Source organism: Bubalus bubalis, chromosome 4, assembly GCF_019923935.1.
Source record: "Bubalus bubalis isolate 160015118507 breed Murrah chromosome 4, NDDB_SH_1, whole genome shotgun sequence".
Taxonomy (NCBI): domain Eukaryota; kingdom Metazoa; phylum Chordata; class Mammalia; order Artiodactyla; family Bovidae; genus Bubalus; species Bubalus bubalis.
The window spans coordinates 18309215-18327056 of NC_059160.1; the positions used below are offsets into that span (position 1 = coordinate 18309215).

Here is a 17842-nt window from a genome sequence, read left to right on the forward strand (position 1 = left end):
CACAAAATGATGTGGAAGGATCTTAAATACATATTGCTAAGTGAAATAAGCCAGTCTAAAATGCTACATAATGTATGATTCCAACTATATGACAATCTAAATAAGGCAAAACTGTAGAAACATAAAAAGGTCAGTGGTATCCAAGGGTCATGCAAAAGTGAAAAAGGAATGAATAGGTGAGGCACGGGATTTTTAGGGCATTTCAACTACTCTTTATGATACTGTAATGGTTAATACTGCTTATTTAACTTATATGCAGGGTACATCATGAGAAATGCTGGGCTGGAAGAAGCACAAGCTGGAATCAAGATTGCCGGGAGAAATATCAATAACCTCAGATACGCAGATGACACCACCCTTAGGGCAGAAAGTGAAGAGGAACTAAAAAGCCTCTTGATGAAAGTGAAAGAGGAGAGCGAACAAGTTGGCTTAAAGCTCAACATTCAGAAAACGAAGATCATGGCATCTGATCCCATCACTTCATGGGAAATAGATGGGGAGACAGTGGAAACAGTGTCAGACTTTATTTTGGGGGGCTCCAAAATCACTGCAGATGGTGATTGCAGCCATGAAATTAAAAGACATTTACTCCTTGGAAGGAAAGTCATGACCAACCTAGATAGCATATTCAAAAGCAGAGACATTACTTTGCCAACAAAGGTTTGTCTAGTCAAGGCTATGGTTTTTCCAGTGGTCAGGTATGGATGTAAGAGTTGGACTGTGAAGAAAGCTGAGCGCCGAAGAACTGATGCTTTTGAGCTGTGGTGTTGCAGAAGACTCTTGAGAGTCCCTTGGACTGCAAGGAGATCCAACCAGTCCATTCTAAAGGAGACCAGTCCTGGGTGTTCTTTGGAATGACTGATGCTAAAGCTGAAACTCCAATACTTTGGCCACCTCATGCGAAGAGTTGACTCATTGGAAAAGACTCTGATGCTGGGAGGGATTGGGGGCAGGAGGAGAAGGGGACGACAGAGGATGAGATGGCTAGATGGCATCACCGACTCGATGGACATGAGTTTGAATGAACTCTGAGAGTTGATGGACAGGGAGGCCTGGCATGCTGCAGTTCATGGGGTCGCAAAGATTCGGACACGACTGAGCGACTGAACTGAACTGAACTGAACTGAATGGTTAATATATTACATTCCTAGTTACATATCAAAGACAAATAAAAACACATGACCACAAAAGTCATATAAATGAATGTTTATAGCAGCTTTATTCATAATGTCTAAAACCTAGAAAGGATTCAATTGTCACTAAAAGAAGAAAGGATAACATTATGATATATTATATACAATGGAATATGACTCAACAGTAAAATTGAATGTAGAACTGAAAAAATACAAAACATGAATGAATATCACTAACACTGAGCAAAGGGAGGTAGAAGCAAAACAGAATATTTTATTATTGCTCCTTTATGAAATTTTAGAGCTGGCAAAACAAATATGTGTGAAAATGAAAGTGTTAGTCACTCAGTTGTGTCTGACTCTTTGTGACCCCATGTCTGTGATGTCGGAGACCCAGGTTCAATCCCTGAGTCAGGAAGATCCCCTGGAGAAGGGAATGACTACCCACTCTAGTATTCTTGCCTGGAGAATTTCATGGACAGAGGAGCCTGAATCTCTCGCATCTCAGACAAATTCTTTACCATCTGATCCACCGTTGATAGAAATCAGATCACTGTTTTTCTCGTGTAGAGACACAAGGAATTAGTCCACAATGATGGAAAGGTTCTTTATATTGTTTGACATGGTGGCTACAGGTTTGCATGCCTTTGTCAAAATTATTCTACTGTACTCTGAAAATGTTAGCTTTTTACTGTATATAAATTAAACACTGATGATTTCTATATTGGTAAAGACAGATTGATTAATTGATGTTGCAGTCTTAAGATCATCTAAGCAAAATTAACACTTAACAGACCATAAATGGTCATCAAGTGTCAGCAGATTTCCACCTTCAGAGAAGACATCCAAGTTGATCATTTTAATTCCAAAGGACAAAAGTATTTTTCCCAGTACTGGATATTTCAGTTTCTATATCCTCTTCCATTTAGAAGTGACAAAAAAGCCTAAAGTGTTGGTAGACTTTTTTTTGTTTATATGTTGTTTTTAAAGCCACTAGAAAGATGAATATAGAGACTAAAATTCTAAGACATATTTCACTTACAGACTTAAATATATCTGCCAGATAAACCAACACATAAACACAGTGTTCAAATAGTTCTGGATGTAGTCTATCTCTTCTTTAAATTAGTTTTTATTGGAGTAGCTGAATTAGAACATTGTGTTAATTTCTGGTATACAGCAAAGTGAATCAGTTATATATATACACATATCCACTCTTTTTTGGATTATTTTCCCATATAGGTCATTACAGTGTATTGAGTAGAGTTCCTTGTATTGTATGCTAGGTCCTTATTATCTATTTTATATTTAGTAGTATGCATATGTCAATCCCAATCTCCCAATTCGTCCCACTCTCCTTTTCCCTCTAAATGTCCATACTTTTGTTTTCTACATCTGTGACTTTATTTCTTTCATAAATAAGTTCATTTGTAACCTATCTTTTTTTTTAACCTCAGAGAATATTTACCTAAATTTTAATCAAGAATTTTAAGGACTTCCCTGGTGGTGCAGTGGATAAGAATCCATCTGCCAATGCAGGGAACACAGATTTGATCCCTGGTCTGGGAAGATCTCACATGCCACAGGGCCAATAATCCCATGCACCACAACTTCCGAGCCCACATGCTGCAACTATGAAGCCCAAGCACCCTAGAACTCATGCTCTGCAACGAGAGAAAGCACCACAATGAGGAGCCTGTGCAGGACAACACAGAGTAGCCCCTGCTGGTCTCAACTAGAGAACGCCCACACACAGCAACAAAGACTCGGTGCAGCCGAAGATAAATAAATAACTTTTTTAAAACAGAATTTTAAGATTGATTTTCTAGAATAGTGACCTCAGAGCAATTTTTATTATACATCCTGAACAAAATTTAGTATATAAACACTTCATATTGAACATTTATTTATATAAGAATTACATACCTATGATATCATACAATATGCCTACTATATAAGAATAAGGGTTTAAAATGATATAAAAAATAAACATTTTAATTTTTCACTTTATTCACTAATAGTAAAATTAATCTACTCTCACTTTTCAATTACTACTACTATTTTTAGAGAAAACAGTGTGCTATGATATGTTACATTATTCTGCAAATCTCAGCTCAAAACTGTTTTGAAAGTGTTTAAGTTACATATTGCTGAAGAATAAGCCACCCCAAAACAGCTGTTTTATTATTTTCACAATTCTGTCTGTTAATTGGTACACAGCTGGATACTTCTTCATTTTAATCTCACTCTTTAGACACAAATCTTACATAAAATCTATAACATACAAATAATTGCTGGTACTCAAAAGAAGATGAAAGAAAATAGACTATGAATGACATTTACAAAAAGATGGAAAATAAAGTTCTAGCACTGACTAATATTTTCAGCTTGAAATAATGCACATGCCAAAAAAACATTTGGGAGTGGCAAATTTCGCTCCCCTTAAATTTCGTGAATGAATGAATGTGTGCACAACCTTCTGGAAAATTCTATTAAGATCCTTAAATAAGACATATGAATAACAAGAATATATTAGCTATCTCTATGATGTAGGATACCGATTCAACCTCATGGTCATGGAGAATGTTCCATTTTATAAGTAGATCTTCATCATCTTGCAAATAAACTTGTGAAACTCATTACAAGAACAATCATTCCAGCCCCATTTTCTTGAAGGAGCATTTAGCATAACACAATGCTCTTTAGGATTGTTGGGTTCACCTCCATGCCAGAATCTGAGCACCAGAAAGGGGGGAAAAAGGATGAGAACATTTCTTTAAGCAGTGCTTTGAAAAGAGACAGTAAGGGAGATGGCTAGGCATGGACGTCAAAGTCAGATATGCCCAAATCATTCTTTCCCACTTCTCACAGAGTTTTTCCTCCTCTGTATCTCTGATATATTCCTTGAAAATTGTTCTTACATCACCCAGCACTGTGTCATCTTATTGCATTAAGCACCCTCCCGAAGAACATTCCAGAGGCTGTCTTCTGTTTGTCTATCTTACGTCCTGTTACCAGGAAATTGTTAGTCCACAGACTCTCTTAAAAGATGTAAAAGACTTCATATGGGTCTCAGGTATCAATGTAGTAAACTTCATTTTTTTAATGCACTGCTTTTGGAGTCTGATGAGCTAGCTAACATCTCTGAATCTGCTCCTATCCCTGTTACCTTGGACAAGGAATTTAATTTCACAGATTCATAGGGACTAGATTAATATCTCTGTATGTTTCACACAGTGATATGAGGGTCAAAGGTGGTAAGGTACTAAAATGTACTAAAATACTTAAGAGTTTCAAAAGAACTGCATAAATGTAAGACTATCAGAATTTAACTTATTTTCTGTATGAGAGATATTAAATTCTTGATAATTGGTCACGATCTTAATTGACATACATTTCTGTTATATTTAGAGGTAAAAATAGTCGTGGTTGAAAGCACAAGTTTTGATGTCAAACTGACCTGGGTTTGAGGACCATTGTAACAGCTGCTAGATAACCACTGAATTATCTAAATTCTTTAAACTCAGTTTCTTCATCTCTATAGTGAGAATAATAATAATGTGTGCCTCATAGCATTATTTGATGAGTGAGATAATAAGGAAAATTATTTAACCTAATGCCCAAGAATTAAAAGAATGTGAATACTTTCTTTTTTCGAAGTATAGTTGATTTACAATGTTGTGTTAGTTTCAAGTTTACAGCATGAGCTATTTTATATTTTAATAGCTGATCAATGGAACACCCTAAAATCCCTGTAGAATGGAGAACCTGGGTTTCTTTATTGAATTCTGTACTCACGTGGCACTTTTGTTGTATGGTGTCTGATCAACCCACTGCCAGTGTCTTTCTCCCGTTGTCAATGTCCTGTCTGACAGGCCCACATAATAAGCAAAGTCAGTTCTCAGTCTCTGGGTGATGAAATCCTAAACGAATAAAAGAAAGGAGTTATAGCCCTTAGAATAGTCAGATTGAATTGAGTTCCATAGGCTTTACAGAGAAGAAAAAGAAAATTCATAATGAACCACATGGGGGCCCTGCAAAGGAGCCTTGGTTTTTTTCTGGCAGAGCAGAATAGAATCAAAGATATCACTTATGAGCCTGAAGTTGGTCTTAGTCTGTTCAGGATGGATTGCTTATAAGTGACAGAAATTTGTTTCTCACAGTTCTGAAGGCTAGAAATCCCAGGTCAGGGTACCACGAGGTAAGATAGTGATTCCCGTTTTCTCATTGTGTGCATTCACGCATGTAGAAGGAGAAGTTGCTCTGTAGAATCTCTTTTTTAAAAACATTAATCCCATCCACAGAGGCTTCACCCTCATGACCTATGCAGCTCCCCAAATCTATACTTCCTAATACAATCATCTTTGGAGGTTAGAATTTCAACATATGGATTGGGGCGACAGGACACAAACATTCAGAACATAGCCATGTTCAATACATATGGAGGCAATTTCTATTCACAATCATAATGAACTCTCATCTCAGACTCAATTCCCTTCATTTCTTCCCTAAAAGAGGATATTCTTCAAAGTTGTACATGAGAAAAATTTTGCAAATTAAACAACTTTCCTTTTAACAACATCAGATGGTTAGTGGTCATTTCTGATCATTGATTGTGACTCTTCATGATTGAACTTCATTTCCCAGTTGGACGTAATTCCCCTTCCCTGTTATATAGTTAATAATTTATAAAACATTTATGTTTTTTATATTTCAACAATGATAATTAATAATATTTATTATTTGAAATAAAAGAAATCATATTTCAGGCTGAAATATTTTCAGCCTTCCACTTAACCCCTATGTAGTATATTTTCAATGCCACAATTTATTTGGGGCAGAGGTTAGTTTTATAGAAGAAGAAAAAAGTCATGGAATGTAAAATCTTAGATAGCCTTTGCTATTTATTTTCTTAAGCCTTCAGACACAGCATCAATATTCTAAGACAATAAAAGTCTCCTTCTTAACTAAGAGAGATGTTAAAAAGCCAGGCAACACTCTTGACTCTATTATCAATTAGAAACTAGTAATACCTGCTCGGCTTTGGTGTTGATCACCAGCAGGTGAGAATTCATTCTCAAGCATTCCTTCTCACTATCATTCCAAGACTTAGCTCCATTAGAAATAAAGTAGCAGTTAGAACTAAATGGCCCCCATCTCTTTGGGCAGCAGCTCCAGTCTTTCCCTGTATTGAGAAGAAGGCTATATTAGTGCAATATATTAAAAGTAATTTTTAAAGTGTATAAATTATAAAAAATTAAGGACCAGAGGAGACTACATGGAAAACAGGACTCTTGTCAGGTGTCAAGGAGGTCAAGTCTGCCTACATCAGACCCCCTTTCTTTTGCCTGTGTCGTATCCAGAAAAATCAGCTAAAACAGAAATTTAAAGAAGATCCTCAGAACATAACACAGAAATACTCAGGTTTCAATGGAAAATTATTTATCATACCAAGAACCACAAAATTAGCTTAAAAATATATATATATATGCCAATACCAAGATAAGAGAAATACTGAAGTTATCTGGCAAAGATTTTTTAAAAGCCATGGAAAGATGCTTCAACAAGTAAGTACAAATGTTTGAACCATATGAAAAAATAGGAAGCCTCAGCAAAGAAATAGATAATTCAGCAAACAAATTAAAGATATAAAAGAGAATCAAGCGGAATAGTTGGAAAACATAATAACCAAATTAAAAACACAGTAGATGGGCTCAACAGCAGAATAAAGAAGACAGAAATATCAATGAATTAAAAGAATAGTAGATATTACTCAACTGAGCAAGTAATTCTAACAAGTGAAAAGCTGAACAAACTGAAAACCAGCAACTTTTCATACACAGAGCAAACCATCGCTCCCAGATCTGGAGAGACACAAAGGCAATACAGAGAATCACAATATATTGGAGCAGAAACCTCTTTGGGAGCCAGTCCCAGGGTAGAGAAACCAAAACTGTAATTGTGGGATTGCTGGAAGTACAGTGTGGACAACTCTAAGAGATCAAAAGTCCAGGGTGACCCAGGCAATGTAGAGGCACCAACACTTCCTCGAGTTTTACATCCTGGAGTTCCACAAGGTTGTTGTCATTGATTGAACTGCTGTTGCACAGTCTCCTGCACTGGCAGGCAGATGCTTTACCACTGAGCCACCAGGGAAGCCCCGACACTATTGATACTATGTGCGAAATAGATAACTAATAAGAACCTTCTATACAGCACAGGGAACTCTACTTTAATGCACTCTGGTGTTGTAAATGAGAGAGAAACCCAAGAGGGTAGAGTATTTATGTATGTATTGCTGATTCATTTTGCTAAGCAGAAGCTATCACAACATTTTAAAGCAACTATAATACAATAAAAATTAGTTTAAAAGAGAAAAAAATATTTCATGATGCCTGCAACTGCAATGTAATCTGTAAATGACTGTGATTTCTGTTGGTGAGACACACGCTATCATGATTTGTTGTTTCCATTCGTAATTTCCAGAGAGCAGTGCCATCTGCCAGGAGCCTGTTATGAACACAAACTTGAGATGGGCTGTATCTCTGGGTTGTATCAGAAGAGCAGCCAGATCCACCCCCTCCCCATCACCAGGCAGAACCAGTTTTTCAGTTAGAAATAATTTGATAAGTGGAAAGATATCTCAAATGGAAAAAAAGACTGAAACATATTAGTATTTAATCTTTAAAAAAATGGATAAAAGTGTACCATACTAATACTAGACCACACAAAGCAGGGAGTAGCTATATATATATCAGCAAATATATATAGTATATATATATACTATATATGTACTATATATATATCAATAGATATATATATATAGTATAATCAGTATATATACTTCAGAGCAAGGAAAGATTTCAGAGTTAAGGTGGACATAGAATAAGGATAAAGGGAATTTTTTCTTGTTCAGTTCTCCAAGAAGCCATGTTATTGCTGTTGTTGTTGTTCAGTCACGAAATCATGGCTCTTTGCAGCAGCATGGACTGTAGCACGCCAGGCTCCCCCATCCATGGGGTTCTCTGGGAGAGAATACTGGAATGGGTTGCCATTTCCCTCTCCAGGGCATCTTCCTGAACCAGGGATCAAGCTCAAATCTCTTGTATTGGCAGGCAAATTCTGTACCACTGAGCTAGCAGGGAAGCCCCGACACTATTGACACTATGTATAAAATAGATTTCTTGGGTTTCCCCCAAGAAACCATAACAATCCTTAAACCGTACGTATCTAACAACAGACCATTAAAAAGTGAAGCAAAACCATAGAACTGCTAACAGAGTTTAGGTTTGGGATTAAAAAAAAATGGAAATTTTTAAAGCAGAGTATTTTATGTATTCTCCCAAAAATGTTTTATGTACATAAAATATGATTTCTTAAAACATATATGAATTAAATCTCTCTTGACCAAATAAGTTTTAACCAGTATGTGAGTAAAAGAGCAAGTATGCACAGAAAGTTCAGAAAGAAGCAAAGACTGAAGAAACCGAAAAGCAATGTAATCTTTTTCATAATTAAGACTATTTCTTTGCACAAATGAATTAAAGATATGCATATTATAAAAATTTTAGGCCCTAAGTAGTTGTATACTTAAAACTTAAAATGTTCATAAGACTCAATTTCTTAGTATTGGAAATACTGACCTAGGACACAGTACTGTCAATAACTGAATTATAGGCACATTAATTTTTACCTTCTAGGGTTGAATTTTCTTTCACACATTCCAATTCTGTGTGAGTGAGTTCTCTTGTAGCCTTTTCTTCTTTATGAACATAAGAACATTTTTGAAAAAAAACTGAAAAAGAGAATAAAATCATTCGTTTTCCTGGTAGCATTATAGCTTCATTCTTTTTCCTAATCATATAAACATTTTAATTAAAAGAAAGAAGTTGTCTGAATAGAGAAATAAGACTCAAATATGTACTCAATTCTATGCGTATAGGAAATGAACTTCACACTTAAACACCGAATGAAAGTAAAGAAGGCTAGAGTGGCTACACTAACGTCAGATAAAACAGATGTCTAGATAAAATGCAATATTTTTTTTTAGATTTTTATTTTATATTGCTGTAGAGTTGATTAACAATGTTATGTTAGTTTCAGAGATGCAGCAGTGCCTCAGTTATACAGACACGTATCTATTCTTTTTCAAATCCTTTTCTCATTTAGTGTATTACAGAATATTGAGCAGAGTTCCCTGTCCTCTACAGTACTGTCCCTGTTGGTTATCCATGTTAAATACAGAGCAACTTCCCAATTGGTTCTTATTCCTCAGCAGGCCAACACACAGATCTAAATATTCATCAAGCCCCCACCTCCTTGATTCTACCTCCTTATTATCATTCAAAGGTATTCCCCTTCTCCTTCTTCGCTACCTTAAATCAGATTCTCACTATTTCTCAATTGGACAATGAACTGTCTTTCTGGTTATTCTCTTTGCTTTCAATTCTCTCCTCATATATCCATTTTACACATCTCCACCAAAAGCGTATTCCTATAAATCAAATTTAGTTATATCACTTCCTTGCTTAAAATTCCATAATGGTTCTCCATGACTGTGACACATTGCAGAAATGGCCACAATTTTCAACTCTCCCTGTACCCACACCCCTTTGCAATATAACTTCTTAGTTTTTCCAGTCAACAAGTGGGGTCTATTTATTCACCACTTGAAACTGGACTGACTCTAAGACTTCCTTCAGCCAACAAAATGTACAAAAGCAACTCTGTCTGTTGTTGTTGTTTAGTTGCTAAGTCATGTCTGACCCTTTGCGACCCCGTGGACTGCAGCACGCCAGGCTCCTCTGTCCTTCACTATCTCCTGGAGTTTGCTCAAATTTATGTCCATTGAGTCAGTGATGCTATCTAACCATATCATCCTCTGCCGTCTTCTCCTTTTGCCTTCAATCTTTCCCAGCATCAGTCTTTTCCAATGAGTTGGTTCTTCGCATCATGGCCAAAGTATTGGAGCTTCAGCTTCAGCATGAGTCCTTCCAGTGAATATTCAGGGTTGATTTCCTTTAGGATTCTTTCAAGCTAAGGCTTCAAGAGGCTTTGCTCACAGCTGCTCTCACTCTTGCCTGGAAAATCCCATGGATGGAGGAGCCTGGTGGGCTGCAGTCCATGGGGTCGCTAAGAGTCGGACACGACTGAGCGGCTTCACTTTCACTTTTCACTTGCATGCATTGGAGAAGGAAATGGCAACCCACTCCAGTGTTCTTGCCTGGAGAATCCCAGGGATGGGGGAGCCTGGTGGGCTGCCGTCTATGGGGTCGCGCTGAGTCGGACACGACTGAAGCGACTTAGCAGCAGCAGCAGCAGCTCTCACTCTGCAAGCCTACATGTTGCCATATCAACAAGCTCAAGCTCACCTGATGAATTATAAAGAAGTGGAACCAATTTGTCCACATCATTCCAGTTTACATCCTCTTCCTCAGAAACTGGGTTACCTGCAGCTGATACTTGACTATGTATGCATGAATGACTTTAGCCAGGACCAATGAAACGGCTTAGCTGAGCCCAGTTCAAATTGACAAACCACAGAATCATGAGCTAAAAACATTTTGTTTTAATCCACCAAGTTTTAGACTGGTTTATTAAATAACAGAAGATAATTGATAAAATAATCTGCAGGAGGGCAAGAGGAAATCCGCTCTTTAGAATTGTACAGGACACTTTTCATGATCTGAACCCTGCTTGTTTCTCCCATCTGCAACCTCACAGTTCACTTAGCACCATATGTCACAGTCATTTAACATATTTTTCCAAATTTTTTCAAGCTGTCCCACATCTGTCATGCTTAGTCCACACAGGTATAGATGTCACCTCCTCCAGGAAGCCTATCTCAGCTTCCTGTGCTTCTTACTCACAGAACGTTTACCAGACGTTGTTATAAACACTGGTTCATTCAATCAGTTGCCATCATCCTGCAAACTTCTCAAAACCAAGGGCTACAACTCTGCTGTCTCTATCTGGCACAGTGCCTGACATAGACTAGATGGCCACTGTTGCTTATTGAATGACCAAATGAATGAATAAAGTATCTACCCAAACTTATACTAGTTTTATGATTTTAAAAAACTTGATGAGTTCTTGATAGGCAGAAATCTACCTATTTGTCAAATGGATTTTAAGAGCTCGTGCAGTCTTGAGAAAGACAAAAATAATTAAGATGAAAATTCAGTAGACTATTTTCCTGGGAGATTTCTTCCATTTCCTTCTTGTCCATCTGCTCGTCCCAAAATATGTGTCTATGTCCTCAACAGGCATAGCCTTATAAACACTACTAAGAAAATACAGATTTGGTCTCACGTAAATAACTGTCTAGTGTAGAAATGGTGCCCTATAGATTTAATTCTGCAAAACAGAAACATGTACACACATATACTCTTCTTTCAATTTCTCTAAATAGAGAGAATGCCATTATTTCTATAAAAGAGTGACTAAATGCAAATAAAGAACCAAGCTCACAATGAATTCCCACTATCTATGTCTTCCCCCAGAGAAGACTTCTTTCCCAGATTTCCGAATAAACTCATAGTTTATCTGTTTATTTGATGCCATCTCTTCAAGTCAGGCAGACATTTCTTATAGATCCATCTGGATACTTACAGATAAAAGCGATCAAAAATGAGATTGCTAATAGTAGCAGAAGTATCAGCAATGAGGTAAGAAGTAGCTTGGAAAAACTATGGCCACTTTGGTGAAGTTTGGTCTCTTTGGGAGCTGAAGAAAGAATCAAATTAATCAAATTATTATTATCATGAATAATAAATTCTGATCTTGACTTCCTCTTGCTCCTTCTCTTCCTCCTCTCCCTTTTCTTGTATAATACACTATTACTATTACATGACATTATTTCAAATATGAAGCTACAAAGGAAATAGTAATGTTCATTGTAGAAAAGCTAGAAAATACATAAAAGCACAAATTCCTACCATTGAGGATGAAAGTAAAAGTGTTAGTCGCTCATTCATGTCCAACTCTTTGCAACCCCATGGGCTGTATCCTGCCAGGCTTCTCTGTCCATGGAATTCTCCAGGCAAAAATACTGGAGTGGGTAGCCATTCCCTTCTCCAAGGGATTTTCCTGACCCAGGATAAAACCTGGGTCTCCTGCACTGCAGGCAAATTCTTTACTGTCTGAGCCACCAGGGAAACCCATTGAGGATAACTGTTAATATTTTGGTATACATTCTTCCAGCAATTTTTTAAGTGTATATACATGCATGCACATTTTGCCACATGACTGACATACCATATATATTGGGTTCTGACCTACTATTTTCTTATATACTGTATCACCATATTTTCTTCTTTTACCCACTGTATTGTGGTTGCATAGCATTTCATTATATATTTAAATAATCTTCCAGATTATTTCTAACTTTAACTACTTTACATAATGCCATAGCAGATAATGCTTTATAACTGTCCCTCATCACATCCTTAAAATAAAATCAGACTGTTTTATTAAATTTATTAATTTATTTTTAATTGTAGAATGATTGCTTTACAACACTGTGTTGGCTTCTGCCATATAAACACCACACTGTTAATCACAGCACTATTTACAATAGCTAGGACATGGAAGCAATCCAGATGTCCATTGACAGATGAATGGATGAAGAAGTTGTGGTACATGTACACAGTGGAATATTACTCAGCCAGACTGCTTTTTAACTTTATTTTTTATGGAGGTATAGTTGAGTTACAATGTTGTGTTAAAAAATCAGACATTTTTAGTCACCATTTCATGGTTGAGAATTATTTTATCAAGTGTCCCTTGATAGGCGAATGGATAAAGGAAATGTGACAACTGTATGGAATGAGTATTATTCACTCATAAAAAATAAGGAAATCCTGCCTTCAGGATGGACCTTGAGGGCATTATGCTAAGTGAAATAAGCAAGAAAGAGAAAGACAAATACCATATGATCTCACTTATCTGGGTAATCTTTAAAAGATAATAATAACTCATAGATACAGAGAACAGAATGGTGGTTGCCGGAGGTGAGGGGTGATGAGGTCAGCAAAATGGGTGAAGGGGGTCAAGAGGTACAAATTTCCAGTTACAAAATAAATAAGTCCTGGGATATAAGGTACAGTATAATGACTATAATTAATAATACTATAGGTTAAAATATACATATATAAAATACTGCTTATTTGAAGATAGCTAAGTGAAAAAATTGGCTTAAAGCTCAACATTCAGAAAACGAAGATCATGGCATCTGGTCCCATCACTTCATGGCAAATAGATGGGGAAACAGTAAAAACAGTGTCAGGCTTTATTTTGGGGGGCTCCAAAATCACTGCAGATGGTGACTGCAGCCATGAAATTAAAAGATGCTTACTCCTTGGAAGGAAAGTTATGACCAACCTAGATAACATATTCAAAAGCAGAGACATTACTTTGCCAACAAAGGTCTGTCTAGTCAAGGCTATGGTTTTTCCAGTGGTCATGTATGGATGTGAAATTTGGACTGTGAAGAAAGCTGAGCGCCGAAGAATTGATGCTTTTGAGCTGTGGTGTTGGAGAAGACTCTTGAGAGTCCCTTGAACTGCAAGGAGATCCAACCAGTCCATCCTAAAGGAGATCAGTCCTGGGTGTTCATTGGAAGGACTGATGCTAAAGCTGAAACTCCAGGACTTTGGCCACCTCATGCAAAGAGTTGACTCATTGGAAAAGACTCTGTTGCTGGGAGGGATTGGGGGCAAGAGGAGAAGGGGACGACAGAGGATGAGATGGCTGGATGGCATCACCGACCCGATGGACATGAGTTTGAGTAAACTCCAGGAGTTGGTGATAAACTCCAGGAGTTGGTGATGGACAGGGAGGCCTGACGTTCTGCGATTCATGGGGTCGCAAAGAGTCAGACACAACTGAGCGACTGAACTGAACTGAAGAGTACATCTTAAAAGCCTTCATCACAAGAAAAAAAACTGTGAAACTATGTATGGTGACAGATGTTAATTAGACATTGTGATGATCATTTTGCAATATACATAAAAATCAAACCATTGTGCTTATACATCTGAAACTAATATAATTTTGTCAGTCATATCTCAATTGAAAAAAAGAATTATTTTCTCAAAGTTATAATATATTGCTAAGTGGGGGTAAAACCTGCAATAATGTATACTATGATCTCATTTTTAGAAAAACACATATGCACATTGATGTATATTTATATTTTGAAGGATGTACACAAAATGTAAATTAAAGTTATTTCTAGATAGTAAGAATAAATACAGCAATTTAAATTTGTGTGTGGACCGAGAGACTGTCAAAGAGAGTGAAATAAGTCAGAAAGAGAAAAACGAGTATCATATATTAATGCATATATGTGAAATCTAGAAAAATAGTACAGATGAATCTATTTGCAAAGCAGAAATAGAGACACTGATGTAGAGAACAAATGTACAGACACCAAGACAGGGAAAAAAGGAGGTGGGATGAATTCAGAGATTGGAATTGACATATACACTCTACTATGTATAAAATAGATAACTAATGAGAACATATTGTGCAGCACAGGGAACTCTATTCAATACTCTGTAATGACCTATATGGGAAAAGAATCTAAAAGAGAGGATATATGTACATGTGTAACTGATTCACTTTGCTGTACAGCAGAAACAACACTGTAAAACAACTAAACTAATAAAAATTTAAAAAATAAATAAATTTGTGTGTATCTCTGGTTTTTTATTTTTTTCTATGAACATTGCAGCATATAATAACAAAGTTATATAAATTTTTTTAATTTGTATTTATTTTTTAAAGGTTATCAAGTATTTATTTATTTATTTATTTTGGCTGTGCCTGGCAGCATGAGGAATCTTAATTCCCTGACCAGGGATTGAACTTGTGCATTGGGAGTACAGAGTCTTAACTACTGGACCACCAGGGAAGTCCCTATAAATTTTCTAGGGGGAAAAAAACAGTTTCCTGAGCATTTTCCATGTTTCCACAGAATTTTGGAAAACATAAGCAATCATAACTTCCCTCTCACAGCTTCTCATAGTCTCCACGGTTTTTTTCCTCTTTTGTTCTGTATCTAAGATATCATACATGCCACCCAAATTACCTTTTATTTACTTCCAAACCTCACTGAATCCATCTCAGATACAGCGTGCAATGGATTTTCTGATTGCAGAGCAACCGCCCTCAAAACATAAGAGACTTTCTGTATAAAACTTTCTAGGCTTTCATCTGCAGTGGTTTGTTCCATGTTAGTCTGATACTAACCAATACACTCCAACACTCTGCACTCAAACTCTTCTCCCGTGACTGATTGAGAAACAAAACCCACCAATTCATCATTAGCCCCTGCATCTGGACTGATGGTTTCAAGACCTGAACCCACTGTCTACACTGCAGTCTTAGTTCACCTCAGAAAGCACACAAGAACTTCTCAGCTTCATTACCATTCTCTTTAACTCAGGTCCATAGTGGATTTCTCACACCTCAGTTTTGTCGTGGCATTCCTGTACCATCCCTTAATGCTTTTCAGGCAACTCGATCTGAGAATCCTGTGTTTCCCAACCATGGCCAGAGAACCAGCAACCAACATTCCCTAGGCTTTATTTATAGTATTCTCTCTTCACCCTTCATCCCATCATTCACTCTGACCATTGGAAAGCGAGTCTTACCTGCAGGAGGCTCTGATTCGGTGCCTGAGGACTTGGGTTTATTAAACTTCACTTCAGCATAAGTGACCTCTGAAGTCATGCTGCGATCTTCTGTTCTTGTCAAAGAATCCTATCCGTCTCTTCCTTAAAACCACTTAAAATGAAATGCAAGCACGGTGGTAACTTATACTTCCTATCACACAACTAGCTGAGAACAGAGACCCTAGACAAGCAACCACAAAAAACTTGAGAAGAATTTCATGAAAATTAAAAACCTCAGGGGTCCAAACTCCAAGACAGGCACAATGTGAATTATACCTTTAAATATTGCGCGAGCAAATAGCAATAGAAGTAGGAAGTCAAAGGGTAGGGGAGAGAAATAGGAAGGAAAGGAAAAGGGGAACAAAGCAGAGACATTCTCCCTAATAACAGTGAGCTTACCAGAAAGGATGAAATTAAAGCATTTGTGAGCATCTACCTGCAAATGGTTCAGACGGTAAAGCATCTGCCTGCAATGCGGGAGACCCGGGTTCGATTCCTGGGTCAGGAAGATCCCCTGGAGAAGGAAATGGCAATCCACTCCAGCACTCTTGCCTGGAAAATCCCATGGACGCAGGAGCCTGATAGGCTATAGTCCATGAGGTCGCAAAGAGTCGGACACGACTGAGCGACTTCACTTTCACTTTCACCTGCAAAGAAAATCATTTGTAGATCCACCAACCTGAGTATATACTCATTCATGTTTGCATTCTCCTCATCTTCTGGGGTTGATCAGGCAACTTTGGGGACTACATTCCAACTGACAGAACAACTTTCTTGCCAGACTCCCCAGATTCTTTCAAAAGTCAGAGTCCTCTAATGCAGTGGGAAGTCAAAGTGTAGATTATGTGCCTTCAGAAGTTGCTCTCCTGTGTTCTCTGCTCGTCCCTGTTCTTGATTAAGTCCATCATGCCTCCGCATGCATTCTGCTTAAGTGCCCCCAGCAGCTCCTGAGAGCAGCTCCCTACTGGATGCTAGAGGAGAAGGGCGTCCTTCTTTCTTTCATCCCCAGGACACAACAGCAAAAGGCTTATGGGTATACAGGAGCCTTTAACAAATTAGGATAATTTAATGGATTCACAGTTTAGAGGAGGAACTAAGCACTACATATAAGCCAAGAGGAAAGCACCCCCAAAATTAAATCCTTCATGCAGAATCTTTTTGCAGACATGCTCCCAGCTCACACCCAAGATTCAGCTCTCCCCAAATGAGTCTCCATTTTATTTTTTTTTCTTTTTCCGGTTTTTGGTGAACCACCCAGCTTACAGGATTTTAGTTCCCCCACCAGAGCCCAGCAGTGAGGTACAGACTCTTAACCACTGGACTGCCAGGGAATTCCACTGATTCACCTTCTTTTAGTCTCCCCACCTAATTCCTCTCTCCCCTGCATAACACATACATACATACACACACACATACACACACACCCCACAAGCATTTATCTCTGTATTTATTTCTATGTCTAAATATATTGAAAACCATGAGTTCACACTAACCTCTCTAATCCCAATCCTACACAAAGAGTTCATTCTATCTTTTTCTCTTTCTGCATCTCTAACTCCCTCTGTGACAGTAAGAAAACTGCTTCAATTCTCCTTACTTATTTGATCAATGTTGTTGTTCAGTCACTAAGTCATGTCCAACTCTTTGCGACCCCATGGACTGCAACATGCCAGGCTTCCCCATTCTTCACCATCTCCTGGAGTGTGCTCAAATTCATGTCCATTAATTCGGTGATGCCATCCAACCATTTCATTTTCTGTCGCCTCCTTCTCCTCCTGCCTTCAATCTTTTCCCAGCATCAGGGTCTTCTCCAATGAGTCAGCTCTATGTATAAGGTGGCCAAAGTATTGGAGCTTCAGCTTCAGCATCAGTCCTTCCAATGAATATTCAGGGTTGATTTCCATTAGGATTGACTGGTTTGACCTCCTTGCCATCCAAGGGAGTCTCTAGAGTTTTCTCCAACACCACAGTTCAAAGGCATTAATTTCCTAGATTTAACCCATTTTCTACCTTGGCTGCCCCTCCCTCCTT

At 37.7% G+C, this 17842-nt stretch overlaps 1 protein-coding gene across 4 annotated transcripts; it reads right to left on the reverse strand.

Annotated features, from left to right (window-relative positions):
* Positions 1–3304: 3304 nt before the first annotated feature.
* On the reverse strand, positions 3305–16341 carry LOC102412304 (C-type lectin domain family 4 member A). 4 transcript variants are annotated; one of them, XM_006067724.4, is made up of 7 exons: positions 16211–16341; positions 15791–15923; positions 11745–11858; positions 8827–8928; positions 6167–6318; positions 4932–5056; positions 3305–3868 (listed from the first exon to the last, which is right to left on the reverse strand). In XM_006067724.4, exons 2-7 carry the CDS (start codon positions 15867–15869, stop codon positions 3727–3729), a joined length of 714 nt encoding a protein of 237 aa, XP_006067786.4. In that variant the 5' UTR covers positions 15870–15923; positions 16211–16341; the 3' UTR covers positions 3305–3726. The 4 variants fall into 4 exon arrangements, with proteins under 4 accessions (XP_006067786.4, XP_025138939.3, XP_045021219.1 ...); XM_025283154.3 differs by having other exon boundaries at positions 16248–16310; XM_045165284.1 differs by lacking the exon at positions 16211–16341 and having other exon boundaries at positions 15791–16137.
* Between the last annotated feature and the right edge of the window lie 1501 nt (positions 16342–17842).